The following is a 21,586-nucleotide window of genomic DNA, read 5'->3' on the forward strand; positions in this document are numbered from 1 at the left end:
ATTCTTCATCTACCCCTATTTATAAAAACATTTCCACAAATATTTTAAAATCCTTAGTCTAGTTTAGTTAATTTCTTTTCTTTTCAAGAGGCTTATTTCTAAGATTGTGGAACGAGGACATTATTTGTGCTGCATAACAACATTCATCAGCAGTCCCTTTCACTCCACAGATGTCTCTGTCATTTCTTTAGGGACACGAATTCATACAGCACCCAGTAAAACATCCCAATTCATAACAAGCCACTCAAGTACAACAAGCATAAGCACACCAGTTCTAATAGCACCAGGAAAAATAATTATTAGCAGAGGGCTACACCCCCTTTCCAAAACAGCTCTTCAACCCTTGCAAACTTTGTGGTATTTGCCACCCTCCAAGGTACCAAGGTAAATGAAGTGACACCTGGCACTTTGAGCTGACGACCCTCCACACTATTCCTCTGACACAGAACACTCTCTGCCTGAGGAAAAGGCAATCTCTTTGCACAGTTGCCACACTGTCTCAAGTTATAAGCTTAATTTTATCAGATCTAACCGCTTGTCCTTGATGAACAAGGCTCCCAAACATTTCTCCCTTTGCATTTGCAGAGCACTCCCTCGACCCTCTATTTGGGATTTTTTAGGAGCTCTACCTTTTGAACTGAGAAGGAACAGATGTAACATTCAGTGTTGTCTCCTTCACAGGGGGCTGAGCCCCAGCAAGGCTCACCCTCACACCTACACTGGGTGCTGCCTGCCTGGCACAGAACTGCAAGAGGAACACAGCACCAGCCCTAGGATGCCTTCCTTGGGATTCATCTTAAACTCACATAAATCTCACCTGAGCTCTTCTCTCATACAGAGCACTAAGCTGTGTGCTGCCAGCAATTAGTAAAGGCTTAAATAGATTTTTTAGTAAGTTTGAAACTAAAAATAAGTCTTGGGTAAATATAATTTTATTTCACTGGCTAAAGTTGCTAAAAACCTCCTGTGAAAAGATGCCAAGCAGGTGCAAATTATCAGCAATTATTACTCATCCCTTCCAAGGATAATGGCCTTCTTCTGTAACCTCTGGGGCAACAAAAATGAATCAGTGATTTGCTCAATCCAGCACACCAGGTCTAGAAGTGCATTTTGTGGAAAGATGATTGTGCAGACTCCTGTACTCCCAAGTCATTCTCTGTGCTTAGAAACATGGAAAAATCCAACCTATACCTACAGTGTGTACACGCTGGTATTTTAAGTTCAAAAATTTAATATTGAATAATTACAGTATGTATTTCCTAATCCTCAAAGCCAAGCTTCCCCAGATCAGTCAGCTAAACAATTCACTGAATTTATATGAAAAAGTAAAACTGAAAGATGGTAAATAGCTTTTTTATGGCCATTACATCTTCTGATTTTTGTAAGGCAAACATATTTTCTCATGTACCTGTGCTGCTTCTGCCAGTGCCTTACAATAGGCAAACACTGGTATAGTGATGAAATGAGACTGCAGGAGCCTATTTTAAAATTAATCAACCATAATTAACTAGCACTAGCTCCTTTCTGGTAAATTATACCTAAATTGCAGAAAATTATCCTTGCTGAGAATGATAAAGTCATCCACAGCTTTGCAGTATTTCACAGAAACATTTTGCATATATTTATGTATTGTAATGACCACAGATATGTCAGAATATTAAATTCCACTTTACACTATACTAAAAATACAAATGCATAGGAATTTTATCTTTAAATTACACAGTATTCAAGGGATCACTGAAACAACTAGAAGTGAAATAATTTGGAAAACAGATCCATGAAGGGTAGGTGGAGAGCGGGTTAATTTTTGTTAGCCTTGTTTTTTTAGTGCCCACTAGATTCATCCTGTCCCCAGCTCTTGCAAAAGCCAGCACTGAGTGCTTTAAAGGCAGTACTAAACAAAGTGGATTGTCTGTCTCAGTACAACACATGTCTGTTTCCAAACCATGAACAGATCCTGTTCCTTCAAAAGAGCCCCAAACATAAATACAGCTTCTCCTGACAGTTAGAATCTTCCCTATCTTGAGGTTAAAGCTCTTCAGAGATTTAGATCAGCAAATGAAAAATAACAAAAAATGTTGAAAAAAATGGTAGGTTAAAAAAAAATATTGAAGCTCAGAACATAAATGAATGTTAGTTCAAGATATTTTAACAATTTTTTCAGCTAGATGTTTGGCACAGTTTCATTTGGACTTGACATCCTTTTGTATGGAGAGCAGCTTTTGAAATGACTCATGTTCTAGCAGTTGAATACCTGCAATGAAACAAGGACCCAAAAGTGCACCGAGAATGAAGCATTTGGAGCAGGAGGAATGCCTGGTTCCTGTACATACAGATTTAATGACATTTAAAAATACATGATCTTCTATGTGTATGCACCCAGTCACCAGATTCAGAACATGAGCTGAGAAATCAGGTTCCTTCAGACCAGACATCATTGCTGACACTGAGAGGCTTGGTAAAACTGCCAGTAAAGCAGTTATTTAGACTCAAAAGGGCTTTGTGTACCTGTAAACAGTGTATCCAATTTATGTATGTTTTTCTCAGTTGACCCATAAAGCCTCACAAAACTGCTATCAGTTATTGTTAGATACACAAAACTGGGTACAAGCCTCCTGTCTCTCATGATTTCAACATTCAGGCTCAAAATCTCATGTAACATTCTAGTAGAGTAAAAAAAAAAAAAATAAAATTATTGTCACTTCTACCTGCAGCAGTAAAAGGAATGTCATTTAAATGAAGCTAAATAAGCAATTCTAAAGTAAGTTTTTCATTACTCACCCCCCTTCACAGCGTCTACAAATCCATGTAATTGAGTGTTCTAAACACATTTGATTTGGATCCCTGTGAGAATAACCCCATCCCTTGGATTAGTCATAGTGGAGCAAAATGTAGGAGGGCTTGTGTTTTGGGAGGTTTTTTGGCCCAATGAAAAGAAACTTGCTTCAAAGCCAATTTATCCCAGAATGGGAGGGCTTTGTTTTCACTTAGGTTTTAGCAATTCAATGAGGTTTGTTTGGGCTTTAATTATAATTATTATTCTCTTTAAACACAAAGAGTCTTAGCATATTGAAAATGTCAACAATAGCAGACAAGATTTTAGCTCTAAGGAAGAAACAGAATACCAGAGGAGGATTTAGAAGAAATAAGGCGGGCATAATTTAACTTGAACTATTGAAAGAAGAATGTATTATTTCTACAGTTCTGTTACCAGCACTCACAAATCACTAGCAGCTCTTTAAACATAGAAATTGCCTTCTAAAACAGAAGAGGCATAATATTTTTTTCCAAAATTCTTCAACAATATTTCAAGATGTTTATATACTGCATATAAAACAGAGATATGGACTAATATGCTGAATGATGCAACAAAAATTAAAAAAAAAAAAAAAAAAAAGAAAAAAAAGAGAAAGATGAAGTGCTAAGTGCCAGAAAATTAATATTGAATTTTTTTCCTATTAAATTCTGAGAAGTGAATGTCCCTGGAAAACCATTTCATACAATTGCTTGTGGGTGCAAATTGTTCAAGATGCCATAAATAATTCATTCAGCTCCAGTCAAGTAATAGCATGTCACCAACTGCAGAAGGGAAAAGAGAAGGCTGGAGCACTGTTCCCTAACAAGTGCCAGCTGAGAGTGCTCTGGGAGGAAGGAGCTCAGCATCTTCAGTGACCAGAATTGAAGGAAGGCTACAAATCACTGTGAAATGATCCCAAAAGCCCAAACCAAAAGCAGGATATCTATATTTATTTTAAAGACTCCATGAGAACACTTAGCAGGAACCAGGGTGAAAGAGAAACAGGAAAGTTTTACTTTCCAATGAGGACACTGAGATGATTATAAAAACAGGGCAGAGATAAATTACAGCTGTCTAACACAGTGTTACACTGGAAAATTTTAGCTTCAACTCAAATTGGAATCGCTGTGATTCACATAACCCAGCCGCATTGATACAGCAGTTTTGTACTAATTTTTAAAGGAAATAATCTTCTCTCTTTTATTATAGTCTTCTTTTTTAAAATTTGCTTACTATCCTAGGCATGCAAAGAGTTCTGCTTTAGGCTGCTGTGCTGCAGGAATATGCATTTAACCTTCCTGCAGTCAGCTCACCAGCTTACAGGCAAGGCAGGCTCACAAGGAACTACAGCACTTTCAGAGATCCACCTCAACAAAAACATTTTTCACTTCACTGAAACTGCCAAAAATACAAGTAATGCTGAGTTAAAGGTTCTGTAAAGCTGATAATGCCTTCTTTTTTCAAGTCAATAACTACATGCAACTGGGTTACAGCCTCCATTTCACTGGTGTTCCACAACAAAGGTTGTATATAAATACTGCAAAGAAGGAAAAGTCTATGAAGCTATTGATATCGCCTATATATTTATAAAGACAAATCCTATTGAAATATGTGTTCTGTGAAGAATTAACAAACCAAGCCCTCCACAGAGGTCAGGAACTGCACATCTGCCACAGGAAACTGGAGAAGTGCTGAACTATAAGTTCTTTTCTTCCTCCTCAGATAGGTTGTATATAAAAAGTACAAAGTCTAAACTTATTCACACAACAAATGTTTCCTGGCAGGTCTTCAGAAGGGCTCCTGGGTCACCTAGAACAACCTGCACACCAGTTCAGGACAAACTGCTAGCCTGATTGACCAGAGTGTTTTATCCAGTGAACTCCTGAATGCCTTGCAGAACGATGTCTCCCTGAACTCTCCTGCCCAGCACTCTCATTGTCCCACTGACCTCCCTGTTAGAAAGCATTCCCTGGTTAGTTTTGGGTCATTACTTCCTGTTAGACAACCCATGATCATCTCAAGTAATTCCTCCTCCTCTGCTCATGTTTCCTCTCGAGTACCTGGCAGCTCTATTCCCACTGTCTGTAGGGTGTTCCTGAGGCCTCTGCTCAGAGGTCATGCTCTCCCATCATTTCATCATTTTTGTCACCACTTTGAACTTTTTAAACTTTTTTTTTCCATTTATTCATTTCACTGTACAGCCCTTAATGATTAAAGCAATCCATACAAATAATACCTCTACTTGCAATTGAAAAAAACATATCCATTGCTAAGAGAAAGAGGCAGGTGAATTCTCACTATCTCAAGGAGAGAGCCTTTTGAGTCTCAGACTCCTGTGTCTGGACCTAAGAAACTAATAGAAAATGTAAAAGTGCTAAATCTTCCAAGTTCTGAACTACCAGTTTTTCCTACTGCCTTGCACGTGCTTTTCAAGATATAAAACTGTTTTCCTGGCACACATACACCTGTTACAATTGAGGCAGATATATCTGGGATTTTTGCAGATGGAGAAATGAACATTTTTCTCAAGTGTTTAAGGAGGGACACTCTTTAGATAAGGTTTGCTTCAGTGCCTAAATACCCTTTTAATGCATAATCTAAGATATTTAATATTTTATAAATTCATTTACCATCCCTGTTCTGAACAAAGGCTGATTCCAGGTTTACAGCAATACCATCAAAAATATTTTTTTTCTTGTTCTCTCTGTTCTTACAGTCAAAGCAGTTTCATAGCAAAATACTAAATCTTGAAAACTTACAAAAGGTCAATAATTTCTACTGCAGTAACTTTGACACATGACAGAGCCAGGCACTGATAAATGTTAATACAGTTAAATGAAAACCATGCCTAAATAAAAATTAGAGAAATTGAATTCTTCCCTGATTCAAATGTTTTTCACAAATGAGATGGCAGAGTCCCCTAACTCTGTACATCCCAAATCAGATGAGAACTCTCTGGCCCACCCAAGACATGATGAGACTTAAATCCAGATCTGTATTTTTAGTAAGAAAAATATATTACTTGCATTATCAAGCTAGGCAAAATAGATCTTGTACCAGCTTCCAATGGCTGATATCTATGATTTGTGCTAGGAAAAATCTGTTAAATCTGTTCATTTCAGGTTTCATAATCCAAACACTATTCTTATTTTTGTTCTGCATTTCACCAGAGGGTTGTTGTTCAGCATGCAGTTTTCATGAAGATATGCTATTAGCCAACACATTTTAACAAAAATCTGGTTGAAGTTTGCCAGACATTTCTCCCCTACTACGAAATATCAACCCAGCAAAACTGAAAATCTTAGTAAGAAACCTCTTTTTCACTTGAAATTTTCCATTTCCAGAAACAGAGCTTTAACAGAGCTCCGTTCTTCAATTTTTTTTTTCTAACTAGAGTTAAAGAAAAAAGAAAATAAATATGTGCAAAATCTAAAAATAAAATCCTTACATTTTCTTCTGGCACTGCTACTCAGATTTTTTCAGAGGGCTTTTTTTCCCAAAAAACTGGGGGAAAAAAAACAAAAAACAAAAAACAAACAAACAAACAACAAAAAAAAAACCAAACAAAAAACCCCCCTCAATTTCCAAGGTGCAGAGATTGGTAACAACAGCAGTCAGTATAGAGCTATATGGTACCTATAGTAGAAAATACCAACTGTGGAATTGAGTAAAGGCATCAAAGGCATTTACTGCCACATATTGTGAACAATGCATTCAGTAAAATACATAAAAATGTGTATTCCATTTAAGCTGCAGGTTGCTGTTCTAGACTCCCTGAAAATGTGCTGTAGATGATTAGTTGCACTTATTGACTGGGATATTGAAGAACTGCAGTCATTGTAACTCTCCACACAATATAAGTTCAGCCTCTGTCTGGGAAAGATTCTCCCCTATACTCTGCACCTCGTATCTCAAGCCTTTTGAGAATTCCTTTCTAAGATTTAAATTTTGTCTTATAAAGCTTTTCTGAATCAATCAAGATTCAATATAGGAAGATTGCCAAATAAATTACTTTTCGTTTCTGCCCACTGTTAAACTCCTGCAGGGAGCTGGAAATATATCAGGGTCATTAGTCTTAATGCCTATAATACACAGTGCTTTAAGGTGAAGTGAATAGTAAAAGAGTTTAATACAGTTTAATACTGGCCCCTACCCTGGAGACACCTCAGGGTTCTGACAGAGAACTCACCTGACCACCAAACAATCCCAGAGCCCTGTGCCTCCAAGGGGGACACAACTCCCACCCAGCTGGAGTCTGAATAAAACACTTCCTTTTAACCTGGTTTGGATACTTTGTCAGGACTCCCTGGAAAGCCAAGCAAAGTGCATTTCTGCTGGAGGTCTCCTAAGAAACCAACTGACTGAGCTGTGGAGAGCTGCACACACTTTGAGGGCACATAACATCATCCTTCTACTGGAAATACCTTTGTGTGTGCACAAACCTGAGGAGAATTTATCCATGTGCTTACTCTTTTCTAAACTACCTATTTTCCTCATTTATTTAGGATAAAATTTACCCTCTTATTTAAAAAATCACTGATGAACACAAATGTGGATAATTTATTAAGGCTGTTATGGTAGAAAAAAAACTCTAATGAGCTAATTTGAGTTGATTTTTTTTTTTAATTTAACAGCTTTGATGCAACAAAACTGATAATTGGAAACAGGTCCCATCCACATTTTAATTTCTGGATTCAGTCATATCCCTGGGTTAGTTAAAAATATTTTAAAAACCCCTACTTTATTGCCAAAATCTTATCTAATGAATACACAAACTTAAACTGAGGCTCAAACTCTCATTCTCAACTCTGACATATAGAGCACTGTAAAATAATTCATTATTTAATATTAAGAAAGCTGGATAAAACTAATTAATGCCAAAACTTAGCCCACAGCAAATTAATTAAAAGTTTGCCCAACAGCTACCTCCCTGTCCTAATTAGCATCACTGATTTCAAGAAACCACTAAGAAAAGAAGACAAACATATAATTCCAACTTCATATTTCATAAAAATCTCTTTGATTCAACTTTCAAACATCAATAATGTGCCCCTTTAATACAAATTTGGAGATTTCCACAGCAAGGGCAGCTCTCTCAGGCACATCATGTTTCATTTCAAATAGATTATTGCAGATTTTCTGGTCACTTCTTAACAGTGGTTGAAATCCAGGACAAAAGTATTGATACAGAAGACAACCAGACAAAAATAATTATCCCCCAGAGAGCTACATATTATATAATATCTGGCCTATGCTGCCCCATTTGCATTACCCACAAAGCAAGCATTCCATGGAGCATGTGATCTTTCAATTCCCTGGCACTACAGACTGACAATCTTATTTGACATTAAACAACCAGCACTGTCAAAAGGGCAAAACACGGGTCACAATACATGTTTCTGAAATGTTGATGATAAAAAACACTGTGCACTGACCTCATTAATGAAAGTCTGGGCTCCCCGTGGGCTCAGGAGTAAGATCGCCCTTCGCAGCGTGTCCCGATAGCGGTTCAGCTCTTCTGTTTTCATGGTGGTAAAAAGGTTGGAAAACACTCTGCTGATGTTCCTGTCCACTTTTTGTAATGATACATCAAGTCCCAGTCTGGAGGCCTGATCGAGAAATCCCTGCAGTCCACGTATATCTGTAACACAGAAGGAGAGGAAAATAAAAAAAAATAAAATTGAAAATTAAAGAAAAAAACAAAAGAAAGAAAGAAAGAAAAAAAGAAATAAAAAAAGCCACTGCATCAACCTCCTCCAGTTAGGCAAGCAGCACTAATTAGGTAGAAAATACTTATTTTACTTTTTTTCCTGCAGTGCTCTCTGAAGGGGAGCATTCCACACAGCCATTTTCCATAGCTCCTTTTCATAGTGAGTGCCAACAGGGAAACTCCACCAATTACCTTTCCCCGAGGTCTGAGAAGGCCTCTTAGGAAGAGCCAGTTCATGCATTTGGGTGGCTCTGCAAACCTCCCCAGAGGCTCAAGGCTATGGGGTTTAAAATTGCACAAACAACAAAGTCCCACCCCAACAGCAGCACAGTTCAAATGCAGAAATCCAGGAGCAGATAAATAAGCAGGGGATAAATCACTCACGCCTAAACTTCTCATTTTCTGTAACTTCACACAGCTGCTTTTCCCAAGAAAAAAATACAATATCCAGAACATACACAGCCTTTGTTTTGACTTACCCTTTTTCCCCTGTCCTGGAAATAACCTGCCTAACCAGATGTTCACCATTTATCCATAAACTCATAAAAGAATATACAAACCCTCTGTATAATTACAATGTATTTAAGTGTTTTTAAAATAAATAAATAAATAAAAGTGGTTCAAAGAGGAGAAATCATGTGAACAAGCCCCTTCAAAACATATTTCTTTGAGTTCTGTGCCTCAACTTCCAAATTATTTGAAAAACTATATTTCCTTAACCATATTTTTGGGCATTACATGAAGGAATACATTTCATATGTTCATGTTGAAATCTTCTTGTTCAAACTTTAATCTTCATGACTCTCAGCATTTGTCTGCAATAAATGTATGAGGTTTTATTTTGTAGTGAAATTTAGAACAAGAAAAATGTCAAAGCCTATATAGAGCCAAGTTGCTCTCAAAATTAGCAGTGACTCGATCACAGCTGCACCCTGTCCTTAGAACCCTTTAATTTTATGGCAAAAATGTCTAACTTGTCATGAATAAGAAAGTATTGAAGCATCTCACATTCATTTCTCATACTTTTGCCATTAAATTTCAGCTCATGGGTGAAGCCGGATGGTGAAAGTTAGAGCACACTTACTGATCTCATCCTGTAACTAACAATCTCTACAAACTACATTATAACAGCTGGTGGATAGTTTTGGGGTTTTTAAAATCCTGAAGTAAGCACGTTGTGACACTGCTCCAGTCAGAGGATGGAACCCAGTCCCTAAATGTGGTGTTTCATGGCCACAGAATACACGTGAGAAGTCATTTTTATCTCCCTTAAAAATGACATATGAAACCCAATATAAGTAACATCTTGTGAGTATACACCAATTTAGGCCACATTCAAGTGCTACATATTAGAGTCAACTAGCAAATATCAGATCCAAAAGAAAAACATATTGCCTTGAATAGCTTCACACCTCTATCCAAACATGAGAATTCTTGTTAATGTGATTAATTCAGCTTCAAAAATCAGCTGAATTGCAGAGAGACATCAGATACAGTAGAAACTAAGCTTGGGTTGTGCCAACCACAGCAGACTCCATACTGACTTCGTAATTTTGGTTTAGTGGATGTGACCATCCAGCCAGCCAGCCAGCCACACCACCAGGAAAGGTGCATTCACCAGGTCTGTGCTGATCTTTTGCTGCTCAATTTAGGCAAGTCTACAGCAACTTTGTGCCACTGTCATAAACCATAGACGTGCTCACAATTCAAAATCCCCAGTCAGGGGAGAAGGAAGGGGTTTATTGTTATGCAGGCATTTCTGAAAAGCAACAGAGGACTTCAGCATGTGTATAACTCCTAAATATTGCAGGTGTGTTGAAATAATGACAGTGACAAACAACTATCATTTACAGGTTAAAGCATTTTGCTACAGTTGCCAGAGCAAGTTTGGATTTTGTGGATTTAAATTCATTAGACAGCATTTATTACTACACCCATGCAAACTTCATGGATATGTGCGATACAAAACACAAAGATTTTTCTTTCAGTGATGTTTAGTCCTTCAAAATTACTACATTGCTTGACAAGCAGTAAGAAAATTCCCTTTCTCATGGTTCAGTAATGACTTCTCTTTTTGTGCAAGCCTCCAAAGGAAAGCTGTTTACAAAAGATTAAGTGTGCTGATATTGCTCTGGGGGTTTTGTGCCTCACTTTTCAACTGACCTGATGAACAACCAGTTAGACAAGTGCAAAATACGTGATGCACTTGGTAATAGTATGTGGACTTGGAAGGGCATTTTATATTCCCTTACAAACTTTTCCCCCAAAGAAAACACTCTTTTCTAGTTTGAGAAATAGAAAGGATTCTGAGTTTTTCCAGCTTGGTGAGAAAGCAAAATCTGAGATGGATGAGATTGTCCAAGCTCAACTGTGCAAGCACAATCTGTGAGTATTTCACAGATACAAGTGAATGTGAATTTATTCAGTGTTGGCAATTAGAAAGAACTGTGTGATGATATCTTCCTGAATGCTAACATGCCTGCTCCTACTTGACACCAGGAAAAAGAAGGAAGCTTGGTGGGAACTCAAAGGTGGAAATGGGAACTGAAGAGAATTGTTTGAAGAGGTGACTAACAACTTTAGGTACCTCCATAATGGAATCTTTTTTACACAAATAATTATTCACAACAATTACCAAGAGGACAATCATTTCTTAAAATGTATCAGTACACAAATACACAAACACATGTCCATATGCAGGAGCATCTGTTTATAAGACATAATAAATTAGGCTCAGTCTTATTTTATCTGACATCACACAAGGAAGTGAGTGCCCTCATTCTTTTCCCCTCCATTTAGAAGATCACAAGTCCATGCAGCATTAAAGAAAAACTGAGCTTTGCTCCACAGTAGCTGAAACAGAAATATTCACAGGTACAGTTACAAATTTCCTTCCACTCCTCAAAATCAAGGACAGCTAATTCTTCATTTTCTTCAACACTAAAAGGAGTCTGATACAGTTCACATAAAATTTGATTAAAATAAAGGGTTCTGTAAACAGTTTTGTCTGTTAAAATACAATTGTTTCCTGTCTCTTGTAGTTCCTAACAGTGATTTTTTCATTGATAAGTTTGGATTCTAACATTAGAGAGTTATCCTGGACCATTACTAATGAAATAATTCCTCGTGCCATTCATTTCACACTTTGTAGGCAAAGTATAGCAATCCAAATTCTCACTTCTGTCTAGAAGAAAGGACAGACCAGTTTGTTGTAGGTACACAATCTACAGCCACCTCTGCCTTCAGTCTTACTTGCTTTTCTCAGGTTGTAGCCTACACTTAGCCTTTGAAATCACATAATCATATTTTAATTTTCTAATGCCCCTCTGATTTGTGCATGCTCACCATGAAGACTTTCAGAGGCAATATTGAACATTTCCTCTTGGAGAACATGGCTTTCTTGAAGAGGATGAAACACTTCAGAAGGAAAACTGTGCTAGAGAAAATGCACCTCTCATAAAAGAGATCCGTAACACCATCCAGTAATTGGGTATGTTTACAACACTCTAGTGTCAACCCTAATCATGGAATCAGCAGGCTGGAACTGGAACTAGAAAAAAGTGAGAAGAAAAAAAGAAGGCAAATTTCTTATGAACTTTGTGCCTCTTCTGTTACATCTGACCAGAGAGAGAACAGAATCTGTCTGAGAGCCTTCTTCCTACAGGTGACAGATAAACCACATGTGAAGGTCTGACGACAGAAGAACAGGAGAATTTTAGGGATAGCCATTACAAAGAGAGAAGGAAAGCCTTGATACACTGCTAAGATATGAATTCTGTCACTGTGACTACAAAACGAATGCTTGCCATAAATAAAGGGCTTTATTGTACTCTAAGGAATAATGGAATATATAATTTCCTGCTGGAGGTTATGTTGGATACTGTGCTGGCTGACTGGAACACAAACATGAAAGAACAGTACTAAATGTGGCATTAGCTATCTGTAAAGCTTATTGTCACCTACAAAGCACTTCCTTTTTATTACATTATTTAATTTTTTTAATATACAAAAATAAGTTCCTAGAGTTTACTGTAGCATTCATCTTTCATGAATTTACAGGATCTGATTCTTGGATTTGACAAAAGAGCTTGAAGCTGTTATTTCTGTGTGAAACAGCTGTGTGGCTGGGCACAGCTGGCCTTTTAGGATGGCTCACTGCAGAAAAGAATTTCCAGGAGGTAAAGAGCACTATATCATCTTTTCAACACCACCTCCTAACCCCACTTGACAGAAACAGAGGCAGCACATGGCCAGGAAAAATTTTACTTTGGGTGGAAAACAGCTGGAAGCAAACTGAAGTACCAAGCTGGTGCTGAAAGCAGGGCTAAAGAAGCATCAGGATATAATTTCACACCCTGTCATTCTTATGCAAGCAGATTCTGGGAGGACTAAGTGTCATCACCGAGTTCTGTTTTCAAATAACCTACGCAAATCCTTTCACTGTTACATTTGTAAAGGGGAAGAATAAGTGAGTGTGAAAAACAATGAGATCAGGCAGGAGATGGTGAGGTTTGGAGTTTTCTCATTTGCAGATTGCAGGCTCTACACTTCACAGTTTTTTTCCCCAGTGTTAGTTTTATTTGAGCGTTATTTTGACAATATTTAAAGCAGTGAGAAGAGTATCCAGGAGCCTTGGATAGTTTCATTATTTTAGCATTTATACACTTATAAAAATAAGTTTACCCTTTCCAAGAATTGAGGAAGGGTATTCAAGGCATTGTTCTTTATACATAAGCTCCAAGAGAAGAAAAAAATACTGTTGATTCTTTCTCATTCAAAGATATGCTTTATTGTCATTTTGATTCTCTTCAAATTGGACAATTATTTCATTTCTTGGCACAGAATAAAACACACATTTCTAGTCTTCATTGATTTGAAAGATAACACATAAGCACTCAAACATGTTTCCTAAACCACTTCAGTTTCATGGGTTTCATTCTTTTCATTTTACGTTGGCTGCTGTCCCTAATTCTCATAACTGCAAATTGTTTGCATTAGAAATAAGGGATAATATGCCTGGTGTTAGAAACAGAGACACATATCCTGATGATTAGTCTCCTGCTGTATTGTCAGCTTTCTGAATAAATTATTTTTAATACCATATTTGTGTCCTTGCTGCAGATAATAACTTACTTGAAGGATTTGAACATATTCTAGAATTTTAGAAAACTGGAAGTGGACTAACTTCTTCAGTCAATAAATAACAAAATTTTATTTCTCCAAACACTAGAAAGAAGACTACTAAAAATTTTTTCCAAAGGGGAATTATTTTGTCCAAATCATCTAGAAGAATCAGACTTTCAGCAAGCACTCAAACTTCCAATCTAAAATATTCACAGAATGATCTTAACTCCTCAGATAGAGTGATGAGACCAGAAACTACAACAACATAGTCTGTTACAATAGATATGACTGCATTAATATTAGAACATAAATACTTATTGGAGCCAAGTACAAATGCAAAATGATACTAATATAATATATTTTCTACTTTTTTTTCTCAGCTCTTACAATGTCTCTCCAAGCTTGTCTTTCTCACCTCACCTACATCATTTCCTCAGGTGTCTTTGCCTGCCATATTCTCACAATCAGTGCTAAGATAACTTTCTTCTACAAACGTTAGAACTTGCGATTTCAAACTGTGTCTAATTTAGTTACCTCACTCCTAATTAAGTTTTAGTTCAAGAACTTTCTACTAAAAGGAATCCTTGGCTTCTTGCATGCTTTTAGATATGCCAGAGTTCACAGTAACACCTCTGCAATTATATCCCAATTTCTTTGCGTTTTTTTAATAAAGAAATGAAGTCAGTAACGAAGTAGTAATTATTATAGCAAGTAGATACAATATCAAGTACAATAAATCCATTAATTAAATTGGATACTTATTATTATTCAGCTTAGCTAAGAACAGCTGAATCAAATGAGACCAGACAGGAAGTCCTGCTGAGCTCCATGACCTATCTCTGATACACAGAGTGAAAATCGGGAGAAACTGTGGATACTTCCCTTGAATATTCTCCCAACAATTCCGTTTGCAGTGCAAGGAATTCCTCAGACAGGTGTGGTTTCTCTGTATTTCTATGCACTATTTCTCCTCCACAGAACAGCTCAGCTTCCTTTAAGCAAATGTAAACTTCAAGCATCAAAGTCAGTTGACAACCAGCATAAAATCTTGGGAATTTTCAGAATCCCACTGGATCCGCCATTTCCCAATTTTACCTTTCTCTCCTGGACAGTCCTACTAACAGGGATCAAACACAAAGCAACCTGCCAGCAGCTGCACTGCCTGACCAAACAGAGCTGCATAGTCCCTTCTCAAAGACATGAGAGAAAAGCAAGAAATGAGACGTCAGAACAAAAATAAAGCAGGCTATCAGAAACTTAAACTTTGAAAAACACATAGAATATTGATTCACCATTTAAATCGAGATCACAGACTGACATTTGACCACCTCTCCATAGAAACAGAAAGTCCTACCATGTGTGTTTCGATCCAAGCATCAGGATTAAACAAATGCAAACTTCTACTCTGAACTCCTTGTAATATCAAAGGTTGAAGTTTCTATAATGGCAGCAGAAATTTTTGATACTCTCCACGTCAATATTATTTTCAGACTTTCAAAGATAAAAACTACTTTGAATAGAGTCAAATTACAGGTTATTTTCACTCCCAAACAGATGGAAAAGGGACAGAATGCACCATAAAGCCAGATGCGTTGTATGTGTAAACAGATGCTTCCAGACTCATCATAAAAGGTTAAAAATATTTAAGTTATTCTGCACAACTGATGTTTCACACCTGAAACAGCTGATCCAATCTGAAGGTAACTGGAGCTTCTCAGGAGGCCCAGAAGCACAAAAGCCTTTTAAAGGCTACAACAGCCCTTTTGCATTTAGCATGAAAGGTCAACTACAGGTCTCTCCTGCTCGATTTTAACACTTAGCATTCAAAGGCACAAGGGAAAGCACCCCAGGAAATTCATTACTGTTGGAAAAAAATGTAGACATATGCTGCAATTGATGTAAAAAAAGGGAATTCACTGAAGAACCAGCATTTCTAATCAAATCACCCATTTGATTTTGTCCAAGTGCAATAATTGCCAACTGTTTGCCCAATGGTAAACCACTGAAATGAGCTGTAATAGCTTCTCACCTCACTACTGCTATTTATACATTAAAATACCTTTCAAAACACTACACAGTGCAAATGCTGTATCTTCTTGTAACACCGAAAATAGCTGCATTGGCAGAAAATATGCTTTTGCTGATGAAAATATGCTCAGCTGAAATGAAATATTTTTTCACATAAATTATTTGAATCGTTGCATTAGATTGCTGAGTTTAATATTTGCTGTGACTGAGTACCAGAAATCTCAACATCGACCCACCAGTACCTTAAGAAAACATATCTTTTTTTTCTCTTCAAGAGTTGAGATGCAGCTTTCTGAAGCCATGTTATTTTACGTTAACATCTGAATTAATAGGACCCGTTTAAGATGTTGGGACTGTAAGCCCATCAGCTTTCACACAGAAGTAGCTGCTACCGTGTGGTAACTTTGGCTGTTGTATTTTAACATTTAAAAAACACCATCGAGAAATAAGACCAGTAACCCTAAACTAGGGATAAGCAAACGCAAGGAAGAGCATCCCAGAGCAAGCCAAATGTGCAAAGGGCATACCTGACATAGAAAGGCAAAGGTTCTCTCTTCTCATTCAGAGAAAATCAGAAGTCATCTGAGAAATTAATTCTGTGTGTATAGCTAAGTGTCCAGCAGAGAAATCAGAAGCTCATCCCTTTGGATTTAATGGATTGCAGAGTGAGTCTCTCTCTCTTGTTTTAAGTCAGCTTTAAATACTGCACATTCTGGTATCAAGAGAGACAGCAATGAAATAACTGCAATAAAGAAATTAAATCGCCCCTTGAGGAAAGGCTACTGGCAGGAAGACCTTATTCTTCCACATGTGTCACAGTAATTAATGCTTGTGTTCATACAACACCTTTCAGCTAAGGATCTCAGTGTACTTTATAAACACCTGGACAGTAAAAAAAGTATAAATACATGTCAAGAGCTAGCTGCTCTTGTCTACTTAACTACATGCTGGCAAATTAGAATTCAACTATTTATTCGTACAGACTCACTTTTAATATTATGTGCAGTTTTGGGCACCAAAATATAAGATATAAAGCTATCAGAGAGTGTTCACATGAGGCCATGAGGATGGTGAAGGGCCTTGAGGGGAAGCCATGTGAGGAGCAGCTGAGATCCCTTGGTGTGCTCAGGCTGGAGAGGAGGAGACTGAGGAGAGACCTCAGTGCAGTCACAACTTCCCCGTGAGGGAAGAGGAGGGGCAGGCACAGATCCCTGCTCTGGTGACAGGGACAGGAGCCACGGGAATGGCCTGAAGTGTCAGGGGTGGTTTAGCTGGATATCAGGAAAAGGTTCTTCCCCCAGAGGGTGGCTGGGCACTGGAACAGCTCCCCAGGGCAGTGGTCACAGCTCCAAGGCTGCCTCAGTTCAAGGAGCATGTGGACAATCCTCTCAGGCACATGATGGGACTCTTGGGGATGGTGCTGTGCAGGGCCAGGAGTTGGACTTGATGATCCTTGTGGGTCCCTTTCAAGCTTATTCTGTAATTCTGTCATTGGAGAAACTTTCATTTCTGTAGGTTCAAGTAAAATTTATGTGTCTGGGTACACAAATAGCAGAGAGGCCATCAGAGCTGACAGCTCTAATGCTGCCAGGTTGGCACCCTCCACCCCTCCAGGGATGGAGTCTTCACCGAGGAAACATTCTGTGTAAGGTTACTATTTCTCTACCAGTCTCAGATTTTTCATAACCAAGTCCTTAATGATGTTAATTTTGTACTATCTCCGATCTCCTGTGCTGCCACTTGGGCAGGTGCCACGGTTTCTCTCCAGTGCTCACTTTCCAGAGCACTCAGTACGAGGTGGTTCAGGGGCACTGAGCCCGGTCCCCAGGAGCCCTCCCTGGCTGGGTGGGCACCTGGCTGCAGTTATGACAAAGGCTCTGTGTCACCACAGCACAGGCACCAGATGGACACAGCTCACCAGGAGCCCGGGCTGCACAGAGCTCACCTCTGCCAAGCCCATCCTGAACTTGGCCAATATTTGCTCACGAACTGGCAAGGCAAGGACAACGGTGGGGATATTTTTAGCTCAGAAACAGGAAAGAAGGATCCTTTGGACAATCTTTATTTTATTTACATGATGTCCATCAGGCTGTAAATGAGTATGGTAGTATTGGCAATTTGATTTCTTTGGATAGCTGTTTGACTCACAAAGAGCATTCACAAAGAGCATTTTTATACAGACATTGAATTTGGAAAATGAGGAAAAAAATATGCATCCTTCTTTAATTTCTTACATTTTTTTAAAGCCTATTTTTGCAATATAATTACCATAAAACTCTACAGAAAAATGCAAAGGGATAAAAAAATCAATTGTAGACTCTTCTCCACTGTTTTCTGACAAAAGCAAGATGAGAAGGATCCCTACTGAGATAACAAATCTCTTGGCATCAGAAAGAGGGACTTGAAAATAAAAACTAAGTTTATGTCACATATAATAGCAATTACTCCCTCTTGTAGGAATCTGCTAATAACAAAGAGAAAAAATCAATTGCCAATGATTCATTTGCATTATGACAACTACCATAGCACAACAGCAAATACAAGTACTCCATTCTCTAACAACAGAACTCTAAACCCGAGGGCGTGGTGAAAGAACACATAGCCAACAAGTCAGAGAACAAAACCATAGATCATCTTGGTTTTCTTCATCAGCTGAAACCTCCTCAGGCATCCCTCTCTTAGCTCCATGCTTTAGGAACACAATGAGTAACAATTACTGAAAGGACCCTGGTCACTCTGAGGTGAAACACTGCAGCAGGGCTACTGTCAGAAGATTCTCCACTCATCATACTGTAAACAAAATAAGCACATTTTTACAAACTGAAAAATGAGATGTTGCAAGCCTTAGTCCCACAAACATTCAAGTCTGTATTTTGCTCTGTATGAGGAAACTCAATGCCAAGTCTCCTCCCACGTACAAGATCTCTCAACATATGAATGTAGTGCATAGTTACTACACACTGCAATTTATTCCTTGGATGATGATAATCAGGAAAAACACTTAAAATGCACAGGACACACATCTTTCCAGATGTGAAGCCATTCTTTCCCAAAACAGCAATGAAAAGCACAAGCAAAAAAAGCTTCTCAGCTTTTTAATCACTAGTCCCATGCAACTCTTCTCTCCAAGCTACAATCCTGATAGCTCAACAGCTTATGTTCATGATGGAATATCTGGACTTTGTGAGGGCACTGTAGACTTCTTATGCATTTTTTTTTTCTTTCTACAGAGCAACAGTAAAGAGAAATATCTACAGGCTTAGGACAACAGTGTCTCCTCATTAAATACTCAGCTGTAGAAAAGGATAATGGCAAACAGATGCCTGAGGAGTCAACTCTTCACATCCAAGAGCAAGACATATTCGGGGTTCTCAGTCTGTTTCAGTGGCAGCAGGGGAGGTGTATTTGCATGTTTATGAAATTGGGGCTTCCTAGAGCATCTCCTTTTTGTGTATTTATGAGTAAATGAATTGAGAGATCTATCTGCCTCAGTTTGATTGTAAGACTCGGAGAGGAAGCAACTCCCCCAAAATCTGACAAGCTTTTATTCACTTATCACAGCCATCAATCTGAAGGCCATTTAGGAAGTCCAATACACCCTTAGGTTAATATTTCAAGAGGTCTTACTTTTTCCCTCTAATTAACTTAATTCTTTAGCTAATGTCTTCTAATTTACTGGAATGGAGTTAGGCAACTCCAGAAGTCACCAGAGGAAATGTCATCATGAGAAAAGGATGTGAAGGACATTTCTGGCAGAGCAGCACCATGCAGGTGCTGCTACCTTTGCTGGGTGCTGGCAAATTCACGTATCTGAACACAGCTCCCAGGAGCAGACACTGTGCTAATTTCAGTTACTTTAAATAAAGCAATGGCTTGGAAGAGGACAAGATGTCGTGCCAGAAAGGACAGGATAATATGTTACTGCCAGAAATCTCAAAATCCATCAATCAGGTACAGACAAGACTAATGTAATTACTGACTTCTCTTTTTTTTCTATTCTTGTGGAGAAACTGGAAAGGGGAAAACAGAAACCCTTCCTTAAGAAAAGATTACAATTGCTACAATGCAGTGAAAGAAAAACAAAAAATATTAAAACTATAGCTAATAAATTCACATTACTTTCACATATTCCATTTTCTGAGGGAAAAAAAATCTAAATCTGCTGAGTTCACAGGAACAATTCAACTAGGTGATGTTTTATAAAGACATAGAAAGTCTATTTGAACTCTACATGAACCATACAGCATTTTTATTTTTACATTTTGCTCTTCACTCCAGGCAGAATCAATCTCAGGTTTTTATTCTGGGGCACAACACATCAAGCTCTGCCTCTTTATAGCTTTAAGATAATTTCTACATACTTTAATTAATCATAAAAGGAGCAGATGAGAACTAAAAGTTCTCATTCTATTAGCTCATTTATGCATCAAGTATAGGTAAAGCCTCTTGCAGTTGTTTTAGGGTTTCTGTTTATTGATTGTGACAATCACAGTACTTGGTTCTTACATAATATATTCAAGTACTTTGGCATCTGATATATATTTGGTCAATATAATTAATAACTTGGGGCAGGGGGAAGCAGGGTTAGAGATTTCTTGTCAGGAGAATGTGGCCCAGATCTCTGAAAGGCAACTTAAGAATGCCAACTAAAAATCTTTGGAAGGCAAAATAACACTGAATGGTTGAGGTTTTTTGCTTAGATTTCCTTGTCAATTTATCCTCCTAAGTTCCTCCTTTGAGCAAAAATGAAATTCATTTCAGTTCAGGTATTTCTTCAGATCTCTTCATTCACTCATATAATAATTTTTCTCACTATCAAGAGGATGCTCTTAGTCACAGAGTACATGGACAGACTTCATCTTCACCGTCTTCCTTCTCACCCTAAACATCCCTGTACGGGCCATTCATTAGAGATGCTTGTGGGTCCCTTCCAACTCTGAATATTCTGTGCTTTATTTAGATGCATTTCCTGCCACAGCACTACACTGACTTCTAGAGAAGCAGAGACAATATAGCTGAAAACTTCAGGGAATGAGAGAGCCATGTAAACTGCTGGAAACACCCTGAATTCAAAACCTTCTAGCAAGAGGCTGCAGATACAGTTTCACACTTCATTTCTTCTGACATGTCCCCAGAAACACCGCAGTGTGTATCTGGTGACAGTACTGGAAACCACACACCCCAGCCACCTCCGAGCTTCATTGCACTAGCTACTGCTCCTGAAAAAAAAAAAAACAACATTTTTTTCCCCTGGAAGCAAGTGCTCAGTGTTTGTTTGAACAGAGGTCTTTTGCTCAAAAGAGTGGAATGAATGATCAGCAAAATGTGCTTTAACACTGGAAAAAGAGAGAGCTGGAAGTTGAGCTCTTGAGATTTATAAGGTCACTGATTGCATTCTTTAGACAGCAGGGCCATTTTTTTCTCTCTTTTTTATTTTAAAGTAGAACGAGCGGAATATTAAAAATATCAGGTTATCAGTTTCTGGTTATATTATAATAGAATCCTGATTTATGCTTTCTTTTACCCCCTCTCACTAAATCTAACAAGTAAAAAAAAAACAAAAAAAAAAAAAAAAAACAAACAAACAAAAAAAAAATACAAAAATAAAACAAAAATAAAAAAAAAAATAAAATAAAAAAAAAAAAAACCAAAACCAACCAGACATTCTCCTGTGCTTTCTGAATTTAAATCATAATTTTTCTGATTTATACTTCAATGATTGAGTGAAATAGACCCCTGCTCTCCTCTTACAGAGACTCCACCCATCCCTAGATGAAGTGATCAGTGACTGATTTATTGATTCCATAATGTTGAGAGATTTACTTATATATATAGAATGTATATACAAATGTGCAGGTGTATATACATACAACGAATATATAAATACATATATATATACACATAATGTGTGTGTGTATACATAGATG

At 37.8% G+C, this 21,586-nt stretch overlaps 1 protein-coding gene across 4 annotated transcripts in view; it reads right to left on the reverse strand.

Moving 5' to 3' along the window:
* Positions 1-21,586, reverse strand: part of GRID1 (glutamate ionotropic receptor delta type subunit 1) — a 489,331-nt gene that overhangs the window by 213,779 nt on the left and 253,966 nt on the right. For all 4 annotated transcript variants that reach the window (XM_014877980.2, XM_014877982.2, XM_088168822.1 and 1 more), the window contains one exon: positions 8,233-8,438. In XM_014877980.2, coding sequence (XP_014733466.1) covers positions 8,233-8,438 — 206 coding nt within the window. The remainder of the gene's footprint in view (positions 1-8,232; positions 8,439-21,586) is intronic.

This window comes from Sturnus vulgaris, chromosome 8 (assembly GCF_052056855.1).
Source record: "Sturnus vulgaris isolate bStuVul1 chromosome 8, bStuVul1.hap1, whole genome shotgun sequence".
Lineage (NCBI taxonomy): Eukaryota > Metazoa > Chordata > Aves > Passeriformes > Sturnidae > Sturnus > Sturnus vulgaris.